General features: G+C 46.3%; 1 protein-coding gene across 3 annotated transcripts in view; it reads left to right on the top strand.

Moving 5' to 3' along the window:
• Positions 1-25,973, top strand: part of LOC115079454 (histone-lysine N-methyltransferase KMT5B-like) — a 400,353-nt gene that overhangs the window by 266,920 nt on the left and 107,460 nt on the right. For all 3 annotated transcript variants that reach the window (XM_029583070.1, XM_029583071.1, XM_029583072.1), the window contains exons 4-6: positions 8,480-8,646; positions 8,890-8,909; positions 8,991-9,127. In XM_029583070.1, coding sequence (XP_029438930.1) covers positions 8,480-8,646; positions 8,890-8,909; positions 8,991-9,127 — 324 coding nt within the window. The remainder of the gene's footprint in view (positions 1-8,479; positions 8,647-8,889; positions 8,910-8,990; positions 9,128-25,973) is intronic.

The raw sequence follows: 25,973 nt of genomic DNA, 5'->3' as shown, positions 1-25,973 counted from the left end.
CCTAATAGTAATAACCTCAGCACGTAGAGTGAGCAAGCTTCAGGCTCTAGTAATCAATGCTCCCTACATACAGATTTTCAAAAATAGAGTAATATTCAGAACTAAAGTTTTTACAATGGTTGTTTCTCGATTTCATGTAAATTAGTCTCTTGTGTGACCAATGTTTTTTCTGAAGCCTCAATCCAACAAAGCTTATCAAACTCTCCACACCTTAAGTGTAGAAGAGCTTTGTTGTTTCACTTGGAAAGATTTTTCTCTTCTGATAAAGTTAAGCAAGGCTTACTATTGAAAAAACAGATCCTATCTACATAGCTGTCAGGCCTCCATACATTCTTTCATCAGTATTTGAGATCTGGCTTATCAGCGCTTACAGGGTCTTTTAAGATAAAGCCCAGTTCCCACCCTTTAAAGCCATTTTTTTTGTTTTACAGGATTATTATCCTGTGTTCCCTTCAATGTAATTGTTACCAATTAAAAAAAAAAAAATCCCCAAATGTTTAGGCCATGGGGTACACAGCATGTGTGCAGTGACATTTTCACATGTATGCATACTTTTACTCCAGTTGGCTACCCACAGAAATAGGAGGTGTAATGTACACATGTACTTGCAGCTAATTTTCAAAGGGAAAAGCCTTGAAGATTAGTTATAAGGTATGCATGTTCAAAAGTGTGCACTTACTTTGCAACTAGGCAGACTAATCAAAATTTCCCCATACTATTCGCACTTCTTATCGTGGTTATCTTCCCTTTTTTGAAAAGGCAACCCTTGTAGTCTCACGTGTGCATCTATAACACCTGCAGCCTCAGTGACCCCCACCCGCCCCATACCCATCAAACATCCAGACAAATACTAGAGAGACATAATTGTGATAACAGGACACAGCTTTATTAATACTAACATTAAATACTAACTGCTTGAACCTGAGCCACTCCGATATCAGTCCAACCAGTTCCCCTTATCTCTATCCACCTTAGCCAAGCAAGATAGCCACCACCATCCAACCTGCTGTAATGTTTCCAAGCAAGGGGGTTGGATGCCCCAATCGCAACTCTGAATACCACCCCGAAGGACAATTTCATGCCAAATGCTTGGCACCCACATCCAAGTAGCCCACCAGCTTTAGGTACCCTGCCAAAGGCATGAGGTAGTGGGACACTTGCTTTATGCCCCCCAACCAGACTCTACTGCGGCCTAAGTGTATCTGCTAACAAAATTCCCTTTCCAAATTTTCCTACAATGCATTCTGGAAAAGATCTTGTATCCTGTCAGATCTGTAAAAACCCTTACATAGATCATAAGCCCATTCATGCCTGATCTGCTGGCATCCCAGCTTTTGCATCCATATGCTGATTTATCTATTAACTTGTTTCCAGCCTCTGCCCCACAGCTTCAGGTCATACCATTTAATGTGTGGTATGATAACAGACCACCACATTTGCGCAAGGTAGAAGAAGGAAGCCCACTCCCCATGGAGTGGGCTTCCTTGGTCAGGCCATGTCTTCCTTGGTCAGGCCAATCAATTGTTTGCATGATAACCTCCCCAAGTCATTGCCTCCCAGATGTATTATGACAACTTCTGACATTGGCAGAAACCACCACTCTGTGTTGCAGCATTGGCAACACCGCTTTCATTGCCTACACATCCACAAAACTTGAACACTGTCCAGGGCCATGCCCAAATGTAACCCACATGGCCTCCCTTGTGCCCTCTTGACCACCCAACGCATGAAGGAATGACCCACAATCCAGACTGTCCTTCGCCCTTGGGACAGACCTGCAACAAAATGTTAAATTAATGTCTGCATTGCACAATTCAGACTCCTTATATATAAATTGACTGTGGAAGAGCTTTATTGCCCAGTTCTCTTTATAGTATCAATGTTCAGGCCTGCCTGCATTGCACTAGTGGCTGCTCCAATTCTAAATGAATGTTTCCCATTCCCACTTGAATTAGGGCAGCTCGAAACACCACTGAAAATTGGAATTTGATGAGGGCCATGCCGTTGGCATTAATTAGTAAATGCCCACCGCCTCCAGGTTTCCCATTCAGATAGTTTAAATTTCTCCCGGGGCACGTGACCTGCGATCCAGCTTGCCTCAAACATATCAGGGCCCCCTTACCAGCCTGGTCAGTCTTGGACTTATGTGTGATAATATGAGCTACCTGGCCTTTAACTTGTACATTGCATATGAGGATGCCAATGAAACAGGAATCATTTTTGGATCAGCTACCAGCTTACCACCTCACAAGGCCCCAAAAAAGGGCAAGTAAAATGCCCAGGAATCATGCACATAGGCCTCACTTTCCTTGCTTATTCAGTTAATATCTACTTTAAATTCTTCGAAGAGTCACCCCCAACCTCTCGCCTTAGAAAAGAAGGCAAAACCGTTAGCCATTGCTCCCTTGATAGCGCCATGTCGCTTTCCCTGGCAACATATTTGACGATGAAGCTGTCTACGGCAGGGCCCTCAACCCATCCCAGCCCTTTCACAAAACCCTGCACCCGTCATATCCTCTGCAGTACATGGACCAGAGGCCACTGTCTCTTCAGTAGGTCCCATTCAGACGAGCGCCGATCTCCCATAGCTGCTCCGGGACTGGAATTCTGGCTGGTTTACCTCTGGGACTGTTGTTGAAATAAATCCCATTTAGCATGGGAATGAGTCAGCAATACTACTGCTAACTCTAGGCACGTACTTTGCCTGAATATTAAACCGCAAACACTGCGAGACTACTTCCTTCAGTAACTCACCTGAGGACAAAGAGTAGACTACCTGTTGATAACTTCGACAGTGGTCTGATTATCACACCAGAATATTACCCTTTTATCCCGCAGTCTATTTCCCCATACCATTAAGGCGACTAGGATAGGGAATAATTCTAAAAAGGGGATATTTCTTATCAAGCCAACTTGAACACAAGCCAAGGGACAGCAAAGCACGATCCCTGATAGTAATGCCTCAAATCTCCAACCTTCCGAGGTGTTAGTGTCAATGTTCAAATCCCTACTTGAAACTGGGAATTCCTGCCAGATGAAAATACCATTAAATTCCCAGAGAAAGTTAATCCACATTACCATATCATCTTTATTGGGATTTGAAATCTGAATTAAATGGTGCGGTCGATAGATGCCCGCTGTGCCATTAGAAAACCTTTTTAGGAAAACTCTCCATGGGAATGACCCTGCATGCAAAATTAAGGCTACCAATAAGAGACTGCAGGCTGGACAGAGTTAGTTTCTTTACCTGCAATACCCACTGCAATAAGCCCTGCAACTTGTGCCTTTTATCCAAAGGATGTCTGGATACCATTACTTCCAAATTTAGCTCAATGCCCAAAAAGGAAATTATGGTGGAAGGGCTCTCCATTTTTACCTGTGCCATTGGTACGCTGAGCTCCATGGCTAGTACCTGGAATGCCTGCAACATAAGAGCACAGGATCTGACCCGCCAGAGCCCACAAAGAGAAAATCATCCAGGTAGCGTATTGTATTAGTCATACGCACCTTTTGCACTGCCACCCAATGATAAAAGGTACTGAAAAGCTCAAAGTAGGCACACAACAAAGAGCACGCCATTGGCATACATTTGTTGAAATATCTGCCCTGAAACTTAAAGCCCATGAGAGGGAAACTGCGTGGGTAAACAGTCAATAATCTAAATGCGGACTCAATATTTTATTTATTTATTTATTTATTTATTTAGAGTTTTTATATACCGATAATAGTTTGGAACATCTAATCTGTTTACATCGAACATTAATTCAGCAAATGGCTTTACAAATAACTTAGCGAATAAGAACACAACTTAGCGAACAACAATATCCGTCTTTGCTGTCGATTCTCTTTTTCCACGTTGTCTCAACAACGCAATTGTGCTGTCAAAAGATACGTACTGCACTTGTACGTTCCTCGGGTAGCAGGTGATTGTTCATTGACTCCTTCTGTGGGTGGGTAAATTCTGTATGAGACGAAACTTGTCTGCTTCCTTCTTTGGGATTACCACCAAAGACAAGAACATAATCACCTCGAACAGGAGATCGATATACAGTCCTGCCTTTTTGCCCAGAGCCACTTGGGCAACAATCTTCTGCTGAACAATGTCACACTATCGAGGGTGCGTTGCAAAAGGTGATATTGCTGATTTCTCCTTGAAACAGGGATTAAAGACCCCCTCCCTAAAACCTTCGGTTTATCTCACCACAGCACTGCACCTGGGATAAAACGAAAGCATATTAGAAAACCTTATCTGAGATGGGGCCATAAAGGAGATGATTAACTCATTTGGGTTTACTAGAACTCCCTGCCATGCCCTTTTTAGCACGTCTGAATGCTGGGTGCAACACAAAACAGATGGAACAAACATGCCTAAATTTACAATCCTGAAACCTGCATGATGATTTGTTAAAACGCCAGCAGATGTTCTAGATGCCATTGCTAGCCTGCATTAGGCTAGTTCCAGGAGTGGTAGTGATACCCTGCTTTCACATCTTACTGTTAGCCCCTGCATCACTCGACTTATTAGTCATTTGCTTAAGCCACAATCCACCTGAGTACCCCATGTCATGAAATGATTCTCCTTCATTGTGTCAGTGAATTGTTCATCAAAATTTAGCCATGCCCAGCCCTCTCCTCCCTTGTAGCCCTGTAAGCCTCTAAAAAAGTGACAGCATAGCTTTAACATTGGACCAGATTGTGAAGGATCATCATGTCCCTCAATACTAATCATTCTAAAGAATGCCTGAATCCAATTAATTATATTCCTAGGTAACTTCGTCTCCTTCCTTTTATCATCTCTTTCTTCTGCATGCCATAATATGAAATATGTCAGTATAACTTCTCTTCTGATCTTTTTTTCTCAGGGATTTGGGAACACTTTCCCACAGCTGCGACAAATTGGTTAAAGCTGGGGGCTTCTGTTTGTCTCCAGTATGTCAGCTGAGGGCCATGCTAGACTATCACATGAGGAGCTATCTGAATCTGATGTGTCGGCTGAGTTCTCAGAACTGGACCCTACTTGCCCATTTGCCCCTTTTTTTGCACCCTTTCCCTGCAACATCCTCCCATCCCCCTAGTCAACAGATTGCTCCCATCCCCCCCACCCATTCACTCCTTTGCACATGACCTGGTTGTCGAACATTTTCCTGCTGTGGGCCCCTCTGATGAATCTGGCCGGGACTACGGCCGCATCGTGCACCACCTGTGGAGAAGAGCTTTCTGTGACTAGTTGAGGGTTAGTATTCACGTGAGCCACAGTAGTCTGTGATTCAATCATGGTGCTGTGGACACCTCCTGGCACACATGAGCCTTTTTCAGATGGAGGAGTGCTACTCTGGCACCAGGGACGACTAATGGGCCCAATACCGAGGGCAGCAGGGATAGGCCCCAGGGGGCCTCGCCTATGCAGGTGAGCCCCATTGGAAAAACTCATTAGCAGCCACCAGAGTAAAATTGATACAGTAAGGTGCACGCTAGGGCCAAAACCTTGCATGCGCTGCTGTGACTGGTGTAGGGCCTTGCCCATAGCCCATGCTACCCCAGTTCCCCATTGTATGCCGCTGAATCTTTGGTTGGGTGCCATACCTGCACAGAAAATCCCAGCCACTTGCCACAGCTGACTCAGATTTGATCCAGTCCCCTGCTTATTGGACACCGGAGACAAGCCATCCTCTAATGCCACAGTGCTTCCCTGCTGCCCTCAGCTTGACATGGAGAGTTCTGTGCATTATCTCTTTTTCCTAGTCTACACTCTGCTGAAATGTCTGTGCCTGAATGCTGTTGGAATTGCTTACTTCACTCCAAATGACATGCTTCTTGCATCTGCACCCTCCCTTGGACTTGGGCCAGCCTCTTCCTGATGTGGGTTCCTTTATTTCATTTAAGATGGGGTTGGTGGTGTAAGAAACACCTGAATACAGGTTGTGCGATTGGCCCCTACTAGCCATTGTTTCCACGGGGATCTCTCCTTCTACCCCAAAATTGCCTTCACAGTTCAAGAGCACTCCCTCTGCCTTGTAGTGTACTGCCCACAATTGTCTCCTTCACCTGTGCGCAGTTGTCCATACGCTTCAGCAGCTGCACTCACTGTCCTTAGCTCTCGCAATGTCCTACACCACCCTTTGCTCCCGACTGTCTCTTGACCTTGTTCCTGGCTTGGCTGTCCTTGTCCCACACACCGGTCACTGCTCATTGCGCGGGCATGAATTGTTGGATCTGATTCTTCTCTGCCTTGTTGCGTCCGCTTCAGATGCTTGCAGTCGCACCCTCATACAATGTGGGAATCACCGCTGCTGCCACCGCCACCATCCAGCACATGTAGTGCCGTCGCTTCGGGACTAAGGCAGAGCTGTTAGAGCCACTGCTTTAACAAATATGGCAAGTACCACCAAACCTCTGATTTAAAATGCCTTGAGCCTGACTCTTTTGATTCTTCCTTTGTCCCTGCCCCTTCAGCCTCACTTAGCACTCAGTCCCACCCCCACCCCCTTCGGACTCACAGTAGGTGGGACTAATGGGGGGGTGGCGCCAGGAGATGGGAAAAGAAGAGGCTTGGAGGCCGCTCGCAGAGCCCCTTGCTGGAGCAGGCTGGGCAGGGCTCCAGGTGCAATGTTATGTGAATACTCTCATGCAGGCGGCTTGGGCACTCATACTTGAAGCTGCATATGACCAGTGAAAATGAACTTACTGAGCTGTAATATTTGCTTTGTTTATAGCAGCTCAATGAAGTCCACAGCCCCCCTCTTTTGGAAGCTCTTTTTAATGCCTTTTTGTCTTTGCTAATCATTAAATTGATTGTATTGGTCTTTTGTCATGCACATCCCTGAATACACCTACTTAAATTTTTCTGCAGAGATCTCCAAATGTTCCTCTGACACATGGAGTATAAATGACATGACTGATATGCATTATGACTTTGAGCTGCTGTTATCTTCAAAGAAAAATTAAACATGAATTTTCAGTTTCCTGAGTTAGCTACATATTTTACCTAATGGACAAATATGGATGAATACCCATTATCTTATTTTTTAATTTTATATTTATCACATTTTTACAAAGGATCCAAGAAATACAAAACAGCATAATGTATAGCAAACTAACTCCAAACAAGCAAGATTATGAAAAGACAATATCAAAACATTAGGTGCTTAACCAGGCCACAAAAAGTGGGAAAATACAAAACCCAAGGGGAAAAAACCAAAATCCCCCCAAAGCTGCCAAACCACTAATCAAATGTGAGTATTTTTCTCACTGGCTTAATGCCAAAGCAAAGGGACACTCCATGAAACTAACAACCAGCAAATTTAAAACAAATCATAGAAAGTTCTTTCTTTGCGCAGCACATAATCAAGCTGTGGAATCTGTTGCTAGGGCGACTAGCATGATGGATTGAAAAGAGGTTTGGACAAATTCTGGAAGAAAAGTCCATAAAATGTTAGCCAGGCAGATTAGGGAAAGCCATCGCTATCCCTGGGAGAAATTAACGAGAAATTAATTTACTTTTTGGAATCTGCCAAGTACTTGTGACTCAAACTGGCTGTTTTTGGAGTCAGATGCTAGACTCGATGGACCTTGGTCTTGACCCAGCATAATATATATATATATATATATTTTTTTTTAATGTAAAACATGTTTTTAGTTGATTTTATCAAATTAGGTTTGTTTATGAATTGTTATTTCTTCATGGAAAAGAGATTTTTTTTATTGAAGATTAGTCCTGAAATGTTGCTTTTGGTATTGACTAAATACTAATGAGTTTAAGTGAATCTTTCTTTATGCTACTAGTATCGGAGTTCACAGCAGGTTGTGTGGGTATTTCCTCTGTAAATATAATAGGAAAACACATATTTGCATATAAACATTTTGTGCCACTAACTACTGATTCCCTGGCTCCAGGCCATAAGAACAGGTGACTTAAACATGGATTTCATATTGAGGGCTTGAACTGTAATTTTAAAAAATTAGGATTAATCTACCTATAGGATGGTTCCATTCTATTTACTATAGCACAATATATATATATATATAATCTATATATATATATATCTATATATATATATATATATATCTATATAATCTATATATATATAATCTAGCACAATCCTCCACACCATCTTCAATGTCTGCTTCTTGTAGGGAGAGGCTGGGACTTGTCACTTTGGTGTTGGGTGATTCTTTCTGGTCACTTCTCTGCTTCCTGTGTTATCAGGGAATAATCTCTTGTGACTGAAAAACAGACAGCAGATGTCAACCAACAAGTGTCACCCAGTGCATCTCCTCTTCTCTAGGAGCCAAAAATGTGTTGCTCTATATGTTCTGATAAACAGCATTTCTTTTGAGAAGGGTGTGTCTATATAGTCTTCTCTGGAAATCTGCCCTCCATTAATATTTTTGAGGAGACGCGATGTGGTCATGATTCAACAAGCATCACAGATGTTAGCCATCCTTTCAGTTGGTGTTGCCTCTCTTTTTGTTCTCATAGGAAACGGAATGATAAAATTGAGCTACTGGTAGGCTGCATTGCTGAACTTTCAGAAATGGAGGAAAACCTTCTACTGCGCCATGGAGAAAATGATTTCAGTGTCATGTATTCCACACGCAAGAATTGTGCACAGCTCTGGCTTGGGCCAGCAGCCTTCATCAACCATGGTAAGCTGGCAAGACAGAAATACCCTCAGGAGAGCAGATGCATACTGATTCTCAGGTACCATTTACAGACTGCTTGCAGCTCAACAGAGGTGCAGAATGATAGGCTGGGCAGGGAACAACAGGCAGTGTGCAGGATAATACACTGCAAAATCCCAGTAGGGGAAGATTCCTGAGTAAGGCTGATTTTATTCTTGGACCATTTTTATAAATCTGATCTGACTAGTTTTCTCTGTTTTTTCACAGATTGCCGACCAAATTGTAAGGTAAGAGAAGGAAAACTGATGTAGTATATACTTTTTCTCCTCTGCTTTCCATGTGATCTAAAACTTAGCTCTTCTCTTTAGTTTGTTTCCACAGGCCGTGACACTGCATGTGTGAAAGCATTGAGAGACATAGAACCTGGAGAAGAAATTTCTTGTTATTATGGGGATGGATTTTTTGGAGAAAACAATGAATTCTGTGAATGCTACACTTGTGAAAGGTTTGTAGGGTATTAATCTAGTTATTCCTATCCTTAGCTGAGCTATTCTTTTTGAGAGGCTTATTTTTATGAAGATTTGTATATCTGAATACACTCACAGAAACAAAACAGACCAGGAAATGTAAAGTGTTAGTTTAATTATAACTTAATTTGTGTGCATTAACTCACTCTTATTTTTCTATCTTGGTCATGAGATACAAGAATGCTGCTACTGATCATAGACTTCCAGGCAAAGCTGCAGTTGTAAAAATCAGTGTATTTTTTGCAGGTAGTGTGCGTGCGTGTACACGTGCACACCATCTGCCAGGTGAGAGTAAAACATAGAAACCTTGACTATATCTTGCATTTATTTATCTATACTTAATTACAGAAGGCCGTCAAGGAGAGGAACATCATGAAAATCTGTTTTATACAAAAAATATTAATGAAATCAAAGTAGTAACATACATTAACTTTAACCTAAATAAAATTGCATCAACTCTCCAATTCCTACCAACTCGCAGAATCCACATCTAACTCCAGATTTTCCCCCAACTCCTCACTTGAGTTAATAGCCATATTTTTACCTCTTTCCTAATTTCTCTGTTCCTATCTCCATGAGCAATTTGTCTTACAGCACTGGGCCAAAATAAATAAAAGATGTTTGCTGTGTGAGTGACATCTCAAAATCCCTTACAGAAGGAATCTCCAAAAGCCACTCCTGGGATGATCTCAGCTCTTGTGGTGGCATATACATAGAAAGTGACAGGGCGATACAGTACAGTGCGCTCCCTGTTAGCCCAGGTTTGGACACGTGTTTTCGATGCGCTAGCTTTACCCCTTATACAGTAAGGGGTAAAGCCAAGCCGCATATTTTACTTTCAGAAATTAACGCCTGCCCAAAGGCTGGCGTTAATTTCGGCCGGCACCGGGGAAGTGTACAGAAAAGCAGAAAAAACTGCTTTTCTGTACACCCTCCGACTTAATATCATAGCAATATTGTCGGAGGCCCCAAAAGTAAAAATTAAAAAAAAAAAATTAAAAATCAGCCCGCGGGTTGGAAGATGGACGCTCAATTATGCCGGCGTCTGTTTTCCGAACCCTTGGCTGTCAGCGGGTTTGAGAACAGACGCCGGAAAAATTGAGCGTTGGCTGTCAAACTCACTGACAGCCGCTGCTCCTGTCAAAAAGGAGGCGCTAGGGACACGCTAGTGTCCCTAGCGCCTCCTTTTACCGCGTCCCTAATTTGCGTAGGCCACCCTCCTGAATCGCGTGCCCAGGAGAGTGGCCTGTGCACTCGCCTGCTGTCCCGCGCGTTTTTCTGTATCGGCCTGTCAGCTAGCTAGACTTTGAGGAAAGTTACAACTATATTTATTTATTTATTTAACCGTTTTATATACCGCAGTTCAGGTAACATTGTTACTAATCACTTCGGTTCACATTTCAACAATTACAATGACAATATAAAGAATAATTTATAATGTCTTACATAGAACAGGGAGAGTGAAACTTGGATAATAACTTACAATGAACAGGGGGAGTACAAATTATATACAAATAGCTTATAAGAACAGAATGTGAAGTCATTGGAGGTGTCTTGGAAAGACCTAGAATCACTGTCATGATATTCGTTCGGAGAAGCAAGTGCGCATGGGAGATTATTGATGGAAGGATGTTGAGGAGGTGTCAAAGGGAGGAATTCTTCCGTAGTGGTCTGTGAGAGGATAAATGGGTTATGAAAATGCTTGGTTGAACAGCCAGGTCTTAAGTCTTTTTTTTGAAGGTGGGTGTCGATTGTTCGAGCCTGAGGTCTGGAGGGAGTGAATTCCAATGTAAAGGGCCTGAGGTGGAAAAGGCTCTTCTACTTAGTGTTGTTTTGATAGGGTGTGCCTGTAGAGTGCCTCTCTGGCCTTGTCTCATTGGTCGGGAGGTAGTGTGAGGCTGTAATGGGATCGTAACTCAATTGACGTGGAGTTATGGATGACTTTGTGGATGATTGAGAGGGTCTTGTAAAGGATTCTATATTTGATTGGGAGCCAGTGAAGGTTCTTTAAGATGGATGTTATGTGGTCCCTTTTGTTGGATTTTGTTAGAATCCTTGCTGTGGCATTCTGTAGCATTTGTAACGGTTTTAGTGTGTTGGCCGGTAGCCCAAGCAGCAAAGAGTTGCAATAATCTATTTTCGAGAAAATGATTACTTGTAACACAGATCTGAAATCCTGGAAGTGTAGGAGGGGTCTTAGCCTCTTTAAGACTTGGAGTTTAAAAAAGCATTCTTTAACAGTGTTATTGATGAAGCTTCTGTAGTTAAATTGATTATCGATGATGACCCCAAGATTTCTGACCTGTGGGGATAAGACTGGAAGGGATAAGGTGTTTGCGTTAGATAATGAGAAATTGCCGTCTGGGGTGATGAGAAGAAACTCAGTCTTGTTGGAGTTGAGTATCAAGTTGAGTTTAGTTAGAAGGTTGTTGATGGAAAGAAGACAAGAGTTCCAATAGAGCATGGTTTTGTGTAATGAATCTTTAATCGGTAAGAGGATTTGTACTTCGTCAGCATATATGTAGTGTGTTAGATTAAGATTGGAAAGGAGCTGACACAGAGGGAGAAGATAAATGTTAAATAATGTTGGAGATAGAGAGGATCTTTGCGGGACACCAAGTGTGGATTTGAAAGGAGGCGATTCTTTGCTGTTAATCTTAACTTTATAGAATCTGTTCTGGAGGAAGGATGAGAACCAGCTGAGGGCGGTGTTTTTGATGCCGATCTCGGAGAGACGCTCTAAGAGAATATCGTGGTTCACTGCGTCGAATGCCGCCGTTAGGTCGAGAAGGATGAGCAGACAGGATTGTTTTTTCTCAAGGTTCCTAAGAATATTGTCTGATAGTGATAAAAGGAGGGATTCGACTTCTGGCGATGACGTGTAGGAGGCGGAAGTGAACGGGGAAAGCTCCATGGCCTCGCTCCCCCAAAACTGTAAAAAAACTAGCTAAATTTACTTGTTTCCGCTGCTCCTGCCGTGGAGGGGCTGTCGGAGGTGTTGCTGCGGCTCGGAGACGAGAGGAGCCCCGCGGGTAATGCGCCGGTCGAGCGCCCGCAGTAAATCAGAACGCCGACCGCATAGACCGCGTGCTGTTAAAATGGCCACGGCGGCCCAGTCTGGGGAGCCTCTGCTCGCTTCCATCAATGAGGAGGCCCTGCAAAAAATTTCCCAGCGAGTAACTGAGGCGCTGGATAGCCGCCTCTATAAGTTACAAACTGCGATGGAGGATATCAAGTCCGCGGTTGAAGGACATGCTAAGCGGCTGGACACTGCGGAGGGTATCATCTCGGACCTGGGGGACAGTCTGGCGACCTCTGAATGTACTGTGGCGGACCTCCAAGGCCGGCAACGTGAGCTCCTTGCCAAGATGGAAGAGCAGGAGGACAGAGGACGCCGCAATAATCTAAAAATCATAGGCCTCCCTGAAGAGGTGAGGGAGGGGGAGCTTAAGGACCTTGTTGAGCAGTGGCTTCCACAGCAGGTGGGCCTCCTCCTCACTGGTGAACGATTGCAATGCGAGAGGGTGCATCGTGTGGGCCCCGTGCGAGAAGGGATGGGGCGACCGAGACCAGTAATGGCCCGGATCCTTAACTGGGATCACAAGACTCGGCTACTGCTGTCGTATCGCCTGAAGCAGGAGGTGATGTATAACGGTCACAGGCTGCTGCTGTTACTTCTCGACTGCCACCGCAGCGCAGCGGAAAACAATGGCCCCGGCTTGCTCGGCACTCCACAAGCGGGGCATCCGGTTCGCCTTGCTCTATCCAGCGAAATTGCGGGTCCAGCATGACAATAAAACCCTCTTCTTCAACTCAAAAGAGGAGGCGGAGGGGTTCTTGGCGGGCCTTCCTCACCAGGCTGTGGAGTGATTCCAGGCTTATTGTTTCCCGAGCCTTCTAATCGCAGAGACTGCAACTTGTAGGACTCCTATTATTGTGCCTGGTACTCAGTACATGGCAGGGGACCTGCTTTTCCTTGATCGGGCCACGGAGGCTGGCGATCCATCTTTCCTGTGTTGCTTATGGACAGCCTCTGGCGCCTGGAAACTCAGTTTCAACTACGTTGTTTGTTCCTGATGAACCCTGGTTCTTTGGTTATTTGATCGAGAGGATCTCTTTTATGGATCCCCATTATCACCTGGACTCTCTCAGTCGTTGGACTCTTGTGTTGGTCTTTTGCTGTTCATTACTGCTGTTTTGGGGCCTTTGCTTTCCTCTGGCCAGAGGCAGCGTAAGCTGGGGAGCTGGGAGGGAGAATGGAGATGGGGGTTTCTGGTGTTGCGTCTGTGGAGCTTGATTGCTTGAGCCCCATGGAGCACGGGGGGGGGGGGGGGGGGTGTTAGTGTTTGGGGTATGGATGTGTTGTATGCTTGTGGGAATGTGTGTTTGTAGACAGGGGAAGGAGGGGGAGATGACCAATGGGCTATATCTTCAAGAGGTTTTACTTGTGCTTGGGGCATGGTTTGTTTTTCTTCCTTCAGGGCCTAGGCCTGAAGGAAGTCAAAAAACTGAAGCCCCTCCTCCACGCCCACGACTTCCGCACTGTTATGCAAACCACCATACTATCTAAAATCGACTATTGCAACTCCCTTCTCATAGGTCTACCTGCCTCCACTATTAAACCCCTCCAAATCCTCCAAAATGCTATGGCTAGAATCTTAACAAACACCAGGAAAACTGACCACATCACTCCCATACTACAGGATCTCCACTGGCTCCCCATTTCCTACCGTTCCCAATACAAAACACTTACCATCCTCCATAACACATTATACAAAAACAACTCCCCCTGGCTGGAGGATATGCCACATTTCCGTCAAACTAATCGCCCCACCAGAAACTCCCTCGCTGGCACCCTTCAAACCCCCTCACTCAAAATTGGGCACCTTACCACTACCCGGGACAGAGCCTTCTCCATTGCGGGTCCTACCCTCTGGAACTCCCTTCCTGCTAAACTCCGCCTAGAACCGTCCCTGAGCCATTTCAAAAAAGGAATCAAGACATGGCTCTTTAAACAGGCATACCCCAACTCCTCCCAATCCTAGTCATTGTCTTGTCTCGAACTTACTCAGCTCCCGCTCAGCCTACACACCCCCTCCTCAACCTCCCCTTCGCCATCCCAAAATAAATAAAATTCCCAGCTCCCCCCTCTCCCCTACCATTCTAGCTCCCTCACCTTCCCAGCTCCCCCCCTGCTCCCTCCCCCCACCCTTCCCCAGCACCCTGCTGTCTCTCCCCTACCCCTCCCCTCTCCTCCTACAAACAGCCTTTCCTTGAAAGTGCCATTGCCTTAACGTTCTCCTATACCCCTACCCCCTCCTCTCCTTTCCCCTCCTCGCTACCCCCTTCCCCTTCTCCCTGCCCCTACATTTAATATTATTATTGTAAATAATTTCATATGTTAAGTTCTTAAGGGTACATGCATCCTTTACATCCTGATGCATACCTACTCTTAACATGCATAATCATCATCCAGTTCGTTTTACAAAGTTGTATCCTTGCTCGTTGACTCTCTCTATCCTTGTTCCTAGTTCATTGTAATATCGTTGACTCTCTCTATCCTCGTTCATTGTAATTTCCTTTCTCAGTTAAATGTGAACCGACATGATGTGTCCTACGAATGCCGGTATATAAAAATTGTTAAATAAATAAATAGGCTGGGAGGCCATGGGGGATTTCTTGTAGCAGTGACGCGGGGTCTTGTGGGGCCCCGAATCCCGACCTTAATGTTATTCCTCTATGATGGCGCAGGTTAAAATTGTTACTATGAATGTGGATGGCATACACTCCCCAGTTAAGCGGACCAAACTATATACACTGTTTAAGCGTATGAAAACACAGGTTGCGCTCTTACAGGAAACGCACTTGGGGGATGGGGAGCATGCCAAACTACGTAGAGATTGGGTGGGTCAATCTTATTATTCGTCTTATAATCGACGGCAAAGGGGAGTGGCCATCCTTATTAATAAGAATTTGCCGTTTCAACTTGAGCGTATCTGCCAGGATGAGGAAGGACGGTACGTTCTTGTGGCGGGCACTTTATATCACCAGCGTATTGTTTTTTGTACTGTTTATGCCCCTAATGTATACTCCCACGGTTTTTTTGTTTCTCTGATTAATCTTCTGGCCGATTTTTCTGATTATAGTTTAGTTGTGGGTGGTGATTTTAATATTGTCGCCAATCGCCAGCTCGATAATGCACCCTCTAAACTAGCCTCTCGGACGGAGAGTAAGGAGGGCATTAACCTCCTGTGTCAGGAATTAAGGCTGCTCGATGTCTGGCGGATACTGCATCCGCAGGATCGTGACTTCACCTTTTTCTCCCACCCGCATAATGTGTATTCCAGGCTGGACTATTTGCTTGTTTCAGATCAGTGCTTCTCAAAAATAACAGACGCTACCATAGGGACTATCTCCCTGTCAGATCACGCACCGGTGACAATGACTCTCCAGTGGGGACTGGGGAATCGGCCCCCGCACTCCTGGCGCCTGCGACCTGACCTTTACTTAGATAAGGAATTTCATGGGTACCTGCAGGGGTGTTGGAAAGAGTATGTTGAGCATAATAAGACCCCGGATGTATCACCCTCGACAGTGTGAAAGGCTGGGAAGGCGGTCATGCGTGGGGCAGTCATTGCCTATGTGGCAAAGAAAAATCGCCGCTGTAATGCCGCGATTTTACGGCTCACTGGAGTTCTCAAAAATGCACAAAGCGCTCATATGGGGGTCTTATCAGATGATAATAAGGCTTGCTTAGACCGGGCGCGGGAGGCCTTAAACAGCCTGCTGCACCAACGGGCCTCAAAGTCCCTTCGCTATTATTGCTACCAGCTGTATAAATACTGCAACCGTGCTAATCGGCTTATGTCCCATCTGGTTCGCCCTCGGGGTCAGCGCCCTTCGGTCGTGGGAATACGAGATAAGCATGGGGTACATCAGACCACTTCTGCTGGTATAATGGCCAGGTTTTTAGAATATATCGCCTTATATGCCCCAAAACCTATGAACAAAGAGGTGGCGGACCAGCTGTTCAGTGAGCTCCCCTGGCCTCAACTCACCCCAGATCACTTGGAGGTGGTGAACCGCCCTATTAATACTCAGGAAATCTATGCAGTTATTCGGAAGCTTAAGCTTGGCAAAGCGGCAGGGCAGGATGGGCTGGGGTCAGAATATTATAAAATTCTCAATTTTAGGGTAATTACTCCTTTACAGGCTTACTTTGCTGATTTGTTGCATACTGGCACTTTATCGACGGCCTCTAATCAATCGGTCATTGTAGTCCTTCCCAAGCCCGGGAAAGACTCCTTGGAGGTGGGATCTTACCGCCCTATATCGTTGCTAAATGTGGATGTCAAAATTCTGGCCTCAGTTCTAGCAGCCAGGCTATCTGCTATCCTGCCAACTATTATCCATGAGGATCAGACTGGGTTTATAATGGGACGCCAGGGGGTGTGTAATGTTAGGCGCCTATTGGCGGCTTTAAGTTACCAAGCCGATGCAGAAGCACTGATCTTAAGCCTGGACGCTGAAAAGGCATTTGATTCACTTTCCTGGGAGTATATGTTCTGGGTGTTACGGAAGTATGGCTTTTCTGGTGCTTATTTACAATGGTTGCAAATACTTTACCAAAACCCTAGCGCCACTACCAACCACGGCTTTTTCTATCTACAGTGGAGTCCGCCAGGGCTGCCCTCTCTCCCCTTTGTTATTTGTCATGGCACTGGAGCCTTTGGCTATCTGCCTCAGGCGGGAGAGAGCTATCAGTGGGATCAGTTTGAATGGGCACCCTCTTAAAATAGCTTTATTTGCAGATGACCTTCTCTTATTTGTTGGGAAGCCCAGATCTAGTGTGCCAGCTATTATTAATCTGTTTGACCGCTTCCACTTGGTGGCTGGTCTTAAAATTAACTATGATAAATCGGAGGCTTTATTTTATTTATTTATTTATTTATTTAGTGGTTTTTATATACCGCGGCACGTAAAAATATACATCACCTCGGTTTACAGTAAACAAATTAGCAACAGGCTTTACATACAACAGGCTTTACAGGAAGAAAACAGATGACAGCAACAGGCTTAACATGAATAACGGAACTCCGGAGTGCCTAATATAACTCCTTTAACTATAAAGAACAAATGCCTTAAATACGCACCTCCCAGCTACCTGGGGAGGGGTGTTTCCATTTCGATGGGCCCCCGGCAAACTTAAGTATTTGGGGGTTTGGATCCCACGGGACCTACGCCAGTTATACTCTTTAAATATCGCCCCCTGTGTTGCTAACTTTCAGGCTCAATTAGAACTGTGGAAGTTGTTGCCGCTTTCCCTTTTTGGCAGAGGCGCCCTGGTCAAAATGGTGCTGGTGCCTAAACTTCTTTATCTCTTACACATGCTCCCCTGCTGGTTGACAGTGGCGGACGTACGCCGTTTGTGCTCCAGCATCCAACGTTTTTTGTGGCGGGGGAAACGTGCACGCCTCGCTTATACGACTATGGAACACCCGCGGGAGCGTGGGGGGCTAAACTTGCCGGATTTCCGGCTATATAATGTAGCCTGTCAGCTGAGGTTTGTAGGAGAGTGGCTAACTGGGTCCTATCGCTACTGCGATGAGGGGATGCTGGGACGTATGTCGACTCCGGGCTCTCCCTTGAACCTTATTCAAATGCGGGGGGCACAGCTCCGCACTGCCTATTATCCTAAGGTATTAATAGCACCCTGCGTAAGAGCATGGCGATGGATACGCAACCTCCATCATTTATCAGGAGTGAGGTCCTTATTGATTCCCTTTTTGACTAATGTGGAATTTCTTCCAGGTCGTGAGTGCAGCTCGGTGTTTCGCTTTTGGGTGGAGCGCGGGGTGCTGTTTGCGTTTCATCTGTACGACCCCGACTCCAGTACCGTACTGGACTTTGCAACGATGGCGCGCACCTTCCAGCTGCCCTCTAAACATTTCTACGCTTTTCTTCAAGCCCGCCACTATTTGACTGCTTTTGCCTGGACACGCCCTATGGTGGAAGCTGAGATTGTTTGCCAATACCATCTTCGATACTGCCTATTTGAGGAACACCATTACAGGCTGGAAGACACTTGGCCAGAAGCTGGGCGATGCTATTCCTATCAACCGTGCGGCTACCCGGTGGTCGGGAGTTCTGGGTTCCTCCATCACGGAGAGGCAAATGTCGAGCTGGTTTCAGGACCTTTATAAATTGCTGCCTGACCTGGGTCTACGGGAGCTTCAGTTTCAACTTTTACATTGCCTCTACTATGATGATGTTAGTCGATTTAAGATGAAGCTGACGACATCTCCCACTTGTATTAAATGTGGAACCGCGGAGGGCACGCTGCTTCATCGGATGATTACCTGCCCGTTACTCCAACCCTTTTGGCAGGCTGTGCTGGCAGTGGTTGGAACTTGCATAGGTGTCTCTCTCCGGCTCACTGGGCTGATGTTACTTACCTGTGCCTCGCCTCGCCTTTTGCCAGGCAGCCGTTCTAAGGCTCGATTTGAGCGGGTGGCTGTTTTGATGGCGTGTCGCACCATTCTGGCAGGTTGGACGGAACCACTGACTGTGCCTACGATTGATACTTGGTTCAACAGAATGGCCTCTCTCGCACAGTTGGAAAAACTGGATTTTTTGGCCGGCAAGAGGCGCCCAGACAAACTCTACTGTGACTGCTGGGACATTTGTTTCAATGCCTTCCCTAAGTCTTTACAAGATGAATTACGCCTCAATGGTTTTACAATATATTGGTCATCCAAAGAGGGGGGGAAGGGGAGGGGGTTGTTAGGGTGTGAATGCGGAGTGAATGTGGTGATGTGGGGATTGGGGCTACGGTACAGGGAGGGAGGTACTGGGGAGAAAATGGAAAATTAGGGGAGGACGGTATAATGAGACTCTTGCTCTGTATTGTTATTAATGCTGTTGAGGTTTTATCTGTGTTGTATGGTTCTTTTGATTGATGGGAGTTGTTACTGCCCCCTGTTAATAAAAAGTATTTTGACAAAAAAAAAAAAAGGAGGGATTCAGTACTTCGGGATTTACGGAATCCTAGTTGAGACTGTGAGAGTAGGTTGTTGTTGTCCAGGTATTCCGAAAGCTGTTTATTTACTATTCTTTCCAATATTTTGGCGATAATCGGAAGATTTGCTGTGGGGCGAAAGTTGTCTGAGTTATCAGGTGATAGATTTGGTTTTTTTAGAAGAGGTTTCAGGATAGAGAGTTTGAGGGGGGTGGGGACAAGGCCTTGTGATAAGGAGGCATTTATAATCTGTGATATTGGAGTCGAGATGTCTTTGGCACTTGCAATCAGGAGGTTAGCTGGAATCGCATCTATTGGGTGGGAATATGGTTTCAGTTTTTTTAGAACGTTTTCAATCTCTAAAGTGGAAACAGTCTCGAGGGTCTCAAGGCTTGAAGTGAGTAGTAGGGGTGGGGTAAACATATGATGTGGGGAAGGGGCTATCTTTTCCTTAAGCGGGTCAAGGAGGTTGGAAATTTTGTTCATGAAATAGGTGGCCAATTCAGTGGCTTTACTTGCTGCTTTGTTGTCTGGAATAGCGAAGGCGGGTGGTTTGGTGAGGGAAGCAACCAGTGAGACAAGGGCTTTTGGGTCGAAGATAAAGTTGTGAATTTTTTGTGAGTAGAAATCCTATATACATAAAGACCAACATTAGCACTTCAAAATGAATTCCTTTCTCATCCTGCTACACCAGTCCAGAACACTTGGGTTTATCTCCCCCTCCCAGTAGATGGAGGCAGTGCATGACCTTTTCCTGTAATATCTCTATTTACTTGTGATGCAGGGCAGTGTAAAAGCCAGTATTTTCATCATCCAGCAGATGGAAGACAATACTGTTGGTGAAGCAGGAAACTTCATGGCAGTTTTAAATTAAAATGTGTTAAAATAACTTACATAAGAAGTGCAGCTTTAACTGAAATGTATATAGCTGTCTGTGGGCCAGGCACCTATTTGACTCAGAGTTTGCGAGTCCTGATGTATTAGCTCCTAGACACATTGAGGATCTTGGTAGAGCTCTAAGGGAAATTTAAGGAAAAGGTTATGAAGATGATCCTCTTAAACTTTTTGTCTCCCCTTCTATTCCTTCTTTATATTTTTCATAAAAATTTTTTTTTACAGAGGGCATAAATAAACTACTGGAGTGAATTTTGACAGTGTCTGCATGTTGGCTATGAGAGAGAGTATGAAGTCTTGAAAGCTTTTCATTTTAATAATGTACTTATGACTGAATAAGGCTGTTGCTGCCTCTCCTGCGGTGTGATAGGCTTTCTCTGTGCAACTTACTTCCATGATGAAAATACTCAGAACAAGTAACAAAAACATCTCAGACTAGTTCAACATTTGTACCCTGGGCTAAAGAGAAAGTAGTCGAGGATTACAAGGCAGCCAATGATGATGGAACAGCAGCCATATTAAAACAATCTGAATGCTTTTCAGTGCGGCACAAGCAAATAGAAAAAAAGCAATATTGAGCCTTCAGTTTCCTAGCGTATAGACTCAAGACCAGTCCCCTCCCAGCAGATGGAGATGGAGTAAGCTGACATCACAGAATATATAACCCTGCAGTGACCCCAGCCTGCCAGTATTCTCCATCTCCAGCAGATGGTAGACATGCATCTCCCTATGGGGATTGCTTTGAGGCTTTTGAAAGGATTCTAAATTCAGGAAAAAACAGCCCCGCATTCTTGCAGTGATACCAAAAGGTCCTTCCCCCAGTTGAGATGAGAATTCCTGAGGCGATTTCCGTGGTCCCTCAGAGGTGTGCCTTGGTCTGGTAGCTGGATTCCCGGCGTGGACTTAGCTGCTAGTTCATCTGAAAGGCAGCAGGTGCAGGAGGCCAAGCGAGGAGCTGATAGCAGATGTCCTCTCCCCCTGCAGCCAGAGACCATCTCTGTACTCGGCCAGTAAGCACTGAGCTCAGATAAGGTTTAAAAAAAAAAAGGAGAAATTTTTACCTGAATAAGAGAGGGGTTTCAGAACTTTCTTTGGTCTCAGCGCACCATGCTGACATTTGTTCCCGCTCCTGTTGGGGTTGGGGAACTGGGCAGTCTGGCAGGTTGAGCGGCCCCCCCAGTGAGTTAGGTCCCGCACTTAGGCTTTTTTCCTTGCATACCCTGTGGTAGGCTGTGGGCCGATTTCACACACTCTTGTGCATGTTCTGCTGCCCTCTATAGGCCGTCAGTATGTGCAGTGTGCTGGCTTTGCGCACTCGTATGCTCGGGTTTTGGGTGCACTTTTTACATGCACAAACTTTTTTTTTTTTTTTATTTTTATTTATTGAATTTTTACCATAATTACAGGTAATTTTAAAGCAAAATACAAATAGGAGTTATAATTTTACATTTCCAAGAAAAAAGAAATAGGTTTAATTACTAAATTACTTTCTCTTCTCCTATGTAATATTAAAGAAATAAAGGGATTCCAAGCCAGACGATACATGAGCGGAATCTTAATAAAGCAAAAACATTAAGCAATTGAGAGGCTATCATGATACAATTTTCTTTTATACCGTAGTCTAAAAAATACATATTAACCAGGACATATCGAAGTATGTGTGTCTAAAAAGGAACGCAATTGTTCTGGGTCAAAGTATACATATTTCACACCCTGCATATTCATTATACACTGACATGGGAATCTAAGATTAAATTTAGCCCCCATACCCACTACTTCAGCATGCATAGAGAGAAATGTTTTCCTACGTTCCTGGGTGGAACGTGTAATGTCCGGAAAAACCCGAACTAATTGACCAAAAAACGGAGATTTCCTATAACGAAAGAAGGATTTCAATATCATAGAAACATAGAAATGACGGCTGAAGAAGATCAAACGGCCCATCCAGTCTGCCCAGCAAGCTTTTGCACTTTTTTTTCTCTCACATACTTATCTGTTTCTCTTGGCTCTTAGTAACCTTTTTTATTCAATTTCCCTTCCACCCCAGCCATTAATGTAGAGAGCAGTGTTGGAACTGCATCTAAGTGAAATAGCTTAATTATTTAGGGGTATTAACCACCGCAATAAGCAAGCTACACCAATGCTTATCTGTTTATCCAGACTATGAAATTCAGTCCTTTCCTGGCGTGTAGCCAGATGGACTCAGAACGAATAGGTATAGTATCCGCGTGCTAGCAGTTGGAGACGGATCTGACGTCAGCACGGGTGTATATATACCCCCACAGGAAGCGTAGCAACTTAGTAATTTCCGTCTCCAAAGCAGTTTGGAGAGCCTGCACACTCGCTGAGCGTGTTTTCCAAATCTACTTTCTATTTTCTACATTCTACTTTCTTCAACTACAACATCGAGCCCTGCACTCCTGCGGTGATACCCTAAGGTCCCTCCCCCAGTAGAGTTTCCCGGGGTGATTTCCGTGATCCCCTGGAGGTTTAAGTCCTCGGTCCGGTGGCCGACTCGCGGCAGGGACATAGCCCCCAGGCGAGGTTCGGGTGAGGCATACGAGGCACCTCGGTCCCAGCGTGGACGAGGCAGCGGGTGCATATCCTCAAACGCGGCGGTGAAGGTACTTGCCCTCTCCCCCCGCAGCCGGAGACCGCCCGGGTTCCAGCCGGGAAGCGCCGAGGATCAGGTAAGGCGTACATCTCTTCTTTCTGGTCTCCGAGGAATAGAGGATCAGCGGCGTGGCACGCCATGGAGGGCGCCATTTTGTGGGCCTTGTTCAGGTATTGAGCGCCCGTAATAGGCGCAGCTCTATGACTAAGCGCATATTATATTCCTCATTGTGCGTATTTTCCCTTATTGCTGAGAGCATATTGCATACCACTGAGCGTGTATTGCTAACCGCTTATTGCTGAGTGCCTATTGAATGCCATTGAGCGTGTATTGCTAACCGCTTATTGCTGAGAGCCTATTGAATGCCATTGAGCGTGTATTGCTGACCGCTTATTGCTGAGAGCATATTGAATGTCATTGAGCGGGTATTGCTAACCTCATATTGCTGAGAGCCTATTGAATGCCATTGAGCGTGGATTGCTATCCACATATTGCTGAGAGCCTATTGAATGCCATTGAGCGTGTATTGCTAACCGCCTATTGCTAAGAGCATATTGCATATCATTGAGCGTATATCGTTAGCCGCATAGGGCTGAGCGCTTGTGGTCGATATTGCTGCCGCATATTATTCTTCAGCGCCTGTTCTATTAAGCATATATAGCTGCCGCATATTATTAAGCGCCTGTTGGGCTAAGCGCCTATTGCTGCCGCATATTATTATTGTGTGCCTGTTGTATTCAGCGTATATTGCTGCCGCATATTATTAAGCGCCTGTTGTATTAAGCGCATATTGCTGCCGCATATTATTAAGCGCCTGTTGTACTAAGCGCATATTGCTGCCGCACATTGTTATTGTGCGCCTGTTCTCTTAAGCGTATATTGTGGCCGCTTTTCATTCAGCGCATACTTTTCAATGGAACAGAACGCCTCAGCGTCTTCAGCGGGGGCGCCGCCTGCCTCCGGCATTAAGGCCCTCGGCCTCTGCTCCGCATGCCAGCTTCGAGCCACGCACAGTGAAGAGCCAGACTCCCTATGTGCCCAATGTGAGAAGGCCGTGGGACCCTCGGGCCAGGACCAGTCTCAGCCACGATTTGCTGACAGTTCCCCAGGGGCTACCCCGGATTTAGCGGGCAGTCTCGACCAATCGGGAATCCCGGGGGATCTTGTACCCCAGCGATTAGAGGCTGCTTCAATTTCCTGGGTGGATCTCTTTAAGGGGATTCATGCCTTTGTACAGATGCAAACAGCTTCCCGTCCAGGCCCTGCGGTTCCTGCTGTTCCTGTTGTTCCTGCTGTTTCTGCGGTGGCTGCGACTGTGGCGGCTGCTGCAGTGGCGGCTCCTGCGGATCCTGTTCCTGGACCCTCATGCCCTTATCGTGAGCGGGTCCTCCCGCCGCTGGACAGTCCAGATCAGTCAGACCAGGAGGTTTCACCGGACGAGTCCGAACTCCCGGAAGAGGGGGAACTTCCCCCAGGGATTGAGCCATATAGAACCATGAGGCGGTTCTTCCCTAAGGAGGATCTCTCCGACTTGGTGTCTCAGTGTCTGGCGGAGTTGGATATTACAGGTCCCAGCGCTACGGTGCCCTCTGCGCAGAACCCCCTGCTGGAAGGTCTTCGTCCTACAGCCCGCCATTTTCCATTCTTGCAAGCAGCACAACAACTGATAGATTTAGAATGGGCGGCACCAGCGGCTTCCTTCAAAGGGGTCTGGGCCCTGACGGGCATGTACCCATTGGCACTGGCTATCCAGGACCTGCTGGCGTGCCATTAGGTGGACGCCTTGATTAGCGCTGTGGTCAAGCGCACTACCATTCCAGTTGAAGGGGGGACGGCCCTCAAGGAGCCTCATGACCGGCGACTGGACGCCATCCTGAAACAGACCTTTGAGGTGGCAGCTCTCTCTTTGCGGATCGCAACCTGCTGCACAGTGGTGACGCGTGCCTGTTTGTCACAGGTCAGGAACAACGCTCCAGCAGCTGACATGGAGTCAGCTCTCTCATTCCTCACGGATGCTGCATCAGACCTAGTCCGGACAACAGCCAAGGGGATCTCATCCTCTGTAGCCGCCAGGAGGCAGCTCTGGATCCGGAAATGGTCAGCTGATGCGCCTTCAAAGACACGCCTCACCAGATTGCCCTTTAAGGGCTCTTTCCTATTTGGCAGCGACCTTGATAGACTGGCCAGTACATGGGGCGCCTCGCCATTGCCTAGACTGCCGGAAGATCGGTTCAGAAGGAGCCAGCGCGCCTTTCCAAGGCCCTCCAGGGGCAGTAGTTCACAGCGCTTCGTTCCCTACAGGAGTCGTTACCAGGCACCTCGTCCTCAGGCCCGGAATCAGTCCTTTCGGACCAAGCAGCGCAAGAGGGGAGCAGGCCCGGGCTCAGGTCCTGGCCGCACCTCGCAATGAGAATCCGCCGATCCATCTGGGGGCCGGAGCCATAGGGGGCAGGTTAACCCTCTTCTACCCCAGATGGGTCGAGATTACGTCGGACCAGTGGGTCCTCGCCATCATCCGAGAGGGGTATTATCTGGACTTTCATCATCTCCCTCCGGACAAGTTTGTGGAATCTTCATGTCCCATACACAAGAAGGCAGCATTGGAAGCTACCTTGGCGAGGCTCCTGTCCTTGAAAGCCATCATCCCAGTACCTGCCTGGGAAGTGAATTCTGGACACTATTCCATTTATTTCATGGTACCCAAGAAAGGGGGCACCTTTCGGCCTGTACTGGACCTCAAGTCAGTCAATCGATACTTACGGGTCCCGAGGTTTCGCCTGGAAACTCTGCGCTCCATCAAGACCGCAGTACAGCCGGGAGAATTCCTCACGGCATTAGACTTGTCGGAAGCCTACCTGCATATCCCGATCCATCCCCGGATCATCAGCGCTACCTACGCTTCAAGGTTCTGGGTCACCACTTCCAATTCCGGGCTCTGCCCTTCGGATTTGCCACGTCACCGCGGACCTTCACCAAGGTGGTTGTCGTGGTAGCAGCGGCCCTCAGGCGGGAAGGAATTCTGGTCCATCCCTACCTAGACGATTGGCTGATCAGGGCGAAATCACGAGAGGAGAGCCATCGGACAACCGACAGAGTGATCGCCCTTCTGGAAAGCTTGCGCTGGGTGATCAACCTCAGCAAGAGTTGCCTTCAGCCTTCCCAGTCACTGGAATACCTGGGAGTACAGTTCGACACCCAGGCAGACACAGTGGGGCGGATTTTAAGAGCCCTGCTCGCGTAAGTCCCGGGGTTTTCCGAGGGGGTGTGTCGGGGGGCGGGCCCGATCCGCGCGGCGTTT

This window comes from Rhinatrema bivittatum, chromosome 17 (genome assembly GCF_901001135.1).
Source record: "Rhinatrema bivittatum chromosome 17, aRhiBiv1.1, whole genome shotgun sequence".
NCBI lineage: Eukaryota > Metazoa > Chordata > Amphibia > Gymnophiona > Rhinatrematidae > Rhinatrema > Rhinatrema bivittatum.
The sequence above is the reverse complement of the archived record's forward strand: the minus strand, read 5'-3'. Positions and strand labels throughout refer to the sequence as shown.